Source organism: Habropoda laboriosa, unplaced genomic scaffold (genome assembly GCF_001263275.1).
Source record: "Habropoda laboriosa isolate 0110345459 unplaced genomic scaffold, ASM126327v1 scaffold126, whole genome shotgun sequence".
Classification (NCBI taxonomy): domain Eukaryota; kingdom Metazoa; phylum Arthropoda; class Insecta; order Hymenoptera; family Apidae; genus Habropoda; species Habropoda laboriosa.
In genome coordinates this window covers 1,918,833-1,925,738 of record NW_017100288.1, presented here as the reverse complement: position 1 = coordinate 1,925,738, position 6,906 = coordinate 1,918,833, and the positions used below count along the sequence as shown (strand labels likewise).

The window sequence follows — 6,906 nt, the reverse complement described above, 5'->3', positions numbered from 1 at the left end:
GACTGCTGTTATCGTACGATAGCGGCAATAACATCGCTCGTGTGTATAAATACGAGGAGACTCGTCGTGTCGAATGTTACAGTCGGTGCAAGTGTACCGAATAGATTTTCGAAAATGAAATCTCGTATGCAAGAATTTTACTGTACATTTTGGACTTACTTTTTTTTTATGACAAATCACTCTGTACGGTCGTATCATTGTTGCAGGAACACCTTGTATATACGTGTGTGTATAGATCGTTACAAACATGATAAAAGGAAGGTACAGAAAAATGTAGGCGGCCGCGGGGCGGTCGTCATCGATAAAAATCAACCAAAAAATATTCATGTGTGTAAAAATACCGACTTCTCCTTTCTAACTTCTCTCAATTTCTCGTTCGTTTCTTCTCGATCGAGTACCAATTTCTCCCTACTTCTCTCCCCTTAAACGAACTGCCACTTTTATTCCCGGACGCGAATTCGCGTCGTTTCTCACGTTCCCGCGACGCTTAACGCCTCCGCATTCGACTTCTCACCCTCTGACGTCGTAATCAACAGGGAGGGTAAAAGAAAGAAGAGAAAAGAAGAAAATCGAGCAAAGTGAAAAGCGTCGCGTTCACGTACCTCGCGATTTTCATTATCTACTGTCTCTCCCTATTTATTCATCCCTCTCGTCTTATCTCTCTGTTCCAACTTGCAAACAAGCTACCGTTTCTCATGTGTCCACTAGTCGCCTCGTTCTAAAAATCTCGACCTCCGTCAAAGCAACGCTGTTCGTGAAAAATACGCGATCTAGAGACGCATCCACTCTCTCTCTCTCTCTCTCTCTCACTTTCCCTTGCATCCTCGCCGATAAGAGAACGTATCACCGCGTGACAAGCACGACCTCGACAATCAGGACGAACTTACGTGTGTGAACGGAAGATCCATCGCACGCGTGTGACAGCTGATCGGCCACGATGATGCGGGGGGGAGAGCATGATGCGAGAATATCCCTTTGTTGCTTTTGTTGTTTCTCTTCGTGTTTCGTTTCGTATATGCTGTCCTTCTTCCACGCTTTCTTTCCTTTTCTTGTCTTGCTGGCTGCGGCTGGTAATTGCTGCTGCTGCTGGTCAAGTTTACTCGGCGGGGGTGGTAACGGGAGATTTTTCGTTAGCGGGTGTGTTTGGTCGGAAAAACGTCTCAGCCGAGGCCAGCCCATTGCATGAAGTCGGGCACCTCTCTCACGGGAACGTCCCTGGCTAGAGCCTTCACCCTTAGGTTCCTGTCTTCCGTTAGTAACACAACTTCCCTTCGAAGTCGCCTCGGTTGACCCTCCTCTGTAGAAACGAGAATCGTAGGGTTGTTTAGCTTTCTGAACGATGATTCGGATACCCTTGAGAGAGGGTTTTACGTTGACACAGCTTAATGTGACGGTGGGAAAAAGATTCTTCTCTCGTTTGGGGATCCTTCGGTTATTGGGATTCTGATGGATGTATTGTGCAGAGATGAGAAGATGGCTGATGTGACGGTGCAGGAGTTGTAGTGGTTATAGTGATTGTGGAGAAGGGAACATTTGAAGACTGCAACGCATGCACTGGTACGAATTGGTATGCATATTTGATTGTTTTGACGTATTGAGTTGGTGAGAATGCTAGTTTGTAATAGCCTGAATCTCACATGACACAATTTTAGATAAGTCGATTTGTCGATGTTATGGCATTGGCCAATAGTGACAAGTGTCCTATTGCTATGATTGTGTTAGAAAAAGTGGGTTTATGGGGATTTCTTTCCAGCTCTGCACAGTAGGAGGCTTGGATCTTAATTTTCGAGCGATTCGAAGCTTTTTAATACTGTGAAAATTCGAATCACTTGGAAAATTTGATATTTAGAATTCTTGCAAGTCTTGATAAGTGCTGAATCTTGAGTTCTGATAAGTCTTGAGTCTTTACAGTTTCGATGAGACTTGAGGAGTATTTAATATTTTATGTCAATAATACTTGCTTGGACAAAGGCGTTCAAAATGCTATCGAAATTTTCAAGAATTCCAAGGATTTTAAGATGTATCGAAACTTTAAAAACTCAAGATCTATCAAGACTTATCGAAAGTTTCAAGCATCGAATTATGTTCAAAGTGATTCGAATTTTTCAAACAAAATTGTCATAGAATAAAAAACATTACTAAAAGAGTAAATGGACAAATAGAATATTTATGAGCAGACGTGTAAACGTTCCCAGCAGAATTCCCATTAGAATTGCATACTGAAGAAATTATTTAACTACAAAATAAATACTGTAGAAAGGTTAAAATTAAACTTAAAAAAATAGCACGTTGATGTTAATATTTGCTTGCTGAAGTTTATTTTATAAAGATTAGTATTATGCTCTTGGTGCCAAGTGCTGACTTTAAGTATTTTGTGAATACTTACTACTATTAACCCCAGAAACCCTAATCTATTGAAAGGTTTGATTTCAAATTTCAAGGTTTACTTTAATTTCGATAAAAAATATCTTTATATGCAATTAATTTCTAACACAAAAACTAAAAAAATTAAAACTTTGTGGACATTCTTTGTCCTACCCTAAATTTTCTAGGGTTAATACGTATCAAACATAGTTAAGAAAATGATCTACTTATTATTTCGATCATATGAATCTCAATACCATCATTCACAATTGAGCCACTGTCAACTGAGTCAAATCAAAGCGATTAACTCCATTTCTTCAAATTCTTCCAATTTTAGTATCAAACCACATGCACAGTACCTAACCCTTCACAAATAAAAAACAATTTGACAAACTTGATTTAACGGAGTTACTCGCTTTGGCCTCTAAGTGGCTCAATCACAATCCAACGTCTCTTAAAATTCCAATCGCAGAGAATCTCTCGCGATACGAAAAACAGAGCACCGCGAACGCTATATTTACCATCGTTATCCAGAGGAAACTTTAATCTAACTTCTGCAAGGCAAACAGCTATAACCCCGGCAAGCTAAATACTCGGAAGCTTGGAAAAAGGATAAAGCAAAAGCATATATCTCGTGGATATAATTCAACCGGTAACACGGTTTCAATTAGCGCACCAGCTCTTAATGAAATCGATCTCGTGGCCCGTTCTCTCGCGCGATCAGGAAGAGGTGAATAATTAGCCTGGCCGTCGACTAATAAATTCCGTTACGATAAGGGCGGGCAAAAGTAACGAACGACGTCGATCGCAACACGGTTGCACACTGTCAACGCCGATAACGGTTAATCTCCACGGCGGAACGAGCATTACAATCGGGCCTGAAGGCGGTATTAATCACCATCAAAGCGTTGGAAAACGGTTGAAACGTGTTCAGGGTGTATATGTATACCACTCGACGAGAAATATACGAGGAGAGGCATCGGTATACGGTTGTGTGTATCTGTGTGTACGTACGTACCTGCATTTACTTGATCTTTGTTACCCGCCTTGCAGAGGCTCAAGCACGTAGCCAGTATTCTGTCATCGTTTCTTGTCAGCCCGTCCTGCAACAGAATTGCAGATGTTCGCTTATTATTTTTATGAAATGACACGCGCCCCAGCATCGCGGGAATTTCAATTGGTGGCGCTTCGTTTTATTTTTTCCCTCTTGTTCTTGTATTTTATGGGTCGTGGAAGTTTAAAGACCTTCGAGGGATAGGTACTCTCTTACTGTTGTACCGTACGAACAGCTCGATGTACACTGTGGGCTGAAAGTTTGCGACCACTTGTCCGATTTTACGTGGTATGAATGCTGTTTTCTGCATTTGTAATTAAGGGTGCGAGGGTTAATTGTAGTTTATTAAGGAAGAAGTTATTTCAAGGTTTCTTAAATTTCTAACCTTTTGCCTGAAAATTGTAGTGTACCTTGCAATGCATAGTGTGTGTTTGCATTCTTTTTTTATAAATAAATAAAAGAATTATAATGGTTCCTTAAATTTCTAACTTTTTCCTGAAAATTGTGCCTTTGTAATTTATTTTTTATAAATAAATAAATTATTAAATTGAATTTCTACCTTTATTCTCAAAATTGTTGTGTACCTCGCCATGCACAGTGCGTGTTTGTAATCTTTCTTTTCATAAATAAATAAAATATTTACCAAAGGTTTCTTGAATATCTAACTCTTTACTGAATATTCTTGTGTACAACGAAAAATAAAAAATTCCTCTATCTGCAATAGTTTTCGAGATATTAGACTAAGTATATTTACCACCTCCAACTTTGAGGGCGATTTTCACCCCTTCACTGAAAACGATTGCCGATATAAAGAAAATACCTGTCGACTACTATTTCGAGAACTACTACATACTAAAGTTTCATCAATTAAGGATGTTCCATTGTTGAATTCTTTCTCTAAGAATTTTCTCCAGATTTTTGACCAAAAGAGATCGCTGGACACGCTAAATCTGAAAAAAAATGTTTCGAGCTTCTTGCAGTTACCTTCCCTTTTTGAAACTCGCTGAATTTGAACCGAGTCTCTTAAAGCAATTGATTTTCTTAACGCGTCAATTTCACTAGGTAGATCGTCTAAAAATTTGTCTTCGTATAAAAGGCAGGCACAGAGATAAAGAGTAGAAAATCAGGTGGAACGAGGGGAAAACGAAGGAAAAGAGGACAAGGAAGAGGAAGAAGACAGATCTGGCAACGCTCTGGCAAAGTAAATAAAATCAAACGAGCTCGCAAGCGCTCGTTTTCTATCGTTTGACAGATCAAGGTTCCTGTTACGATCCTATCCTACCTGTGTATTCTTGCGTGTTACCAGCGAGATAAGCAAACCAAGATGCGTGCAGAAGTTACCACGAGAAGGGTTTATCTGTACACCACGTGGGGGTTCCTCGATTCTCTCGACCCCTTATCATAACATTCGCGCTTCAATGAACACTGGTCAATTCCTACAATGCGCCGTTTTTCCTTTTCCCCCCCGTCAACTCGCTTTATCCTCGCTTTCTTCCCATTCTCCATTTTTCTCGAGTCTCGCGAGAATTTATGTCGTTCGCGTGTCGAGATTGCACGGAACAAATGGAACTGATTTTTTGTGAAATTATTTGGTAATTGTGAGTATTTCAGATTCGTTTATGAATTAGTGTACCGTCATCTTGGAAGAGATTACGACACTTTTTGAATATTTTTTTTTTGTGTATTCTGTAATAAAAAGGGTTCAGATTTCTGTTTTAGTGTAGCAAGAAATGGCGGTATATTCAAAAATATTATCTGTTAGAATTTAATACACTGAAGTGATGCATATGTTTCCCAGATTCTCGAGTTGTTTCTCGTGGTAGAAAGAAGTTAACAATTCCACTTTTAATATTCTACAAAACGAAAATAAAATTGGAGGGCAAAAGTAAGGATACGAAATCTTTGCTTCCAGGCTCCAAAGATAAGAGATTTTTTAAACATCTGAATACTTAATTTACACAAGTTTACACTCATGGTGTATACACAGACTTTCATGACTATTTTATCTCAAGAAGTAAATTAAACTCTATATCAAAAATTGATGCACCTCAGAAACTAACAATCGACTGTCACTCATTTCCTGATTCTCTGGTCACTTAATTTGATCCCAACCTTTCACAACATCTGGTATTACATATACAAATTAATTCGGTGCCTTTTTCCACAAAGTCTGACCAACGTTATCGACTAAAAACAGTCATATTTTTTCAGAAAAGGGGGAATTCGTCAATTACCCGATAAATGGAGAAAAATCGTCCAAAATAACGAAGGTTACTTTGAACAAACATTGAATAAACATTGAAGTTTGTGCAAAAAGGGCACCAAATTAATTTGCATACCTGAGACATATCAAGTATTTATTAATCGTCAATTTTCTTACCTTATCAACATCCTCCTCCATCGTGAAAGTACTAGACGTAAGAACAGTTCCTCTCGTGGTTAAGCACCGAATTGCCGGATTTCTGCTTCTCGCGAAAGCTAGGGCAGCTTTCGCACTTTCCGCCACCCTGGCCACATGTTCCGGGTCCAAAGCCGCCCTCGAAGCTGGAGGACAGTCTCTGGCATCTGCACCTCTCGCCAAGCCCTCGAGCTCATTCAGAACTGCAACAGAAATTCAAATATTTGCTATAACTGTCTTCATTAAACATGCAAAAAGAAAGTGCACGTGAAAAAAAAAATATTGCAAATGTAACATATTTTTCCTTTCTTCATTTCTTTATTTTGAGTCGCATCAACCACTGAAGTTGGGTTATTAGCAACTCAGACTATAGCAATTATTGGAGAAAGATTAAAAGACTAAGAGGCACTGTATGTTTCTTTTCTTTTCAAAATTTTCACAGTTGGTGTTCATCACGATAAACAGTATACAGTGTTAATATTATAATACAACAAAAAATAAATACACATTCTCCGGAAAAACAAGATGAGAATTTTTGCATAAACCTAACAATAGCCACTTATTTAGAATTATTAATTCATTGGAAAGGCGTACTTAGCGAATACATTAGACGGCGGGTAGGTTACTTATATCCTAGACAGCAGGAAATTACGAATACAATAGACAGCAGGAAGTGACGCAAACTGCGTCGAGAAAAAAGAAAAACACGCGGTATATAGTCAACAGAAAGAAAATTAATAAAAGAAAGTGTATCAAGCTTCAACTGCGTCTTCAAGTTCCTTAACATCAAACCTTCTTTTTCCCAGTTATTTCCACGAGAATTCTTTATTGCTTTTTTTCTGCTGGAAATTCCCACGATACACCAACATATACCAACTTTCTCTTGGTATATTCAGCAGAAAGGAAAATCAATAAAAAAAAAAAAAATCGTCACAGAAAAGTGCATCAAGCTTCAACTGCATCTTCGAGTCCCTTAACACGAAATTTCCTTCTCCTCAGTTATTTCCACAAAATTTGTTTATTGCTTTTCTTTCTTCTGGAAATTCAACGATACACCAACTTTCCCTCGATATATTCAGCAGAAAGAAGA

General features: G+C 38.6%; 1 protein-coding gene across 1 annotated transcript in view; it reads right to left on the bottom strand.

Annotated features, from left to right (window-relative positions):
• Positions 1-921: 921 nt before the first annotated feature.
• Positions 922-6,906, bottom strand: part of LOC108573733 (telomerase-binding protein EST1A-like) — a 223,685-nt gene continuing 217,700 nt past the window's right edge. Inside the window, 2 exon segments of the mRNA XM_017936208.1 lie at positions 922-1,297; positions 3,383-3,467. Coding sequence (XP_017791697.1) covers positions 1,161-1,297; positions 3,383-3,467 — 222 coding nt within the window. The 3' untranslated portion in view covers positions 922-1,160.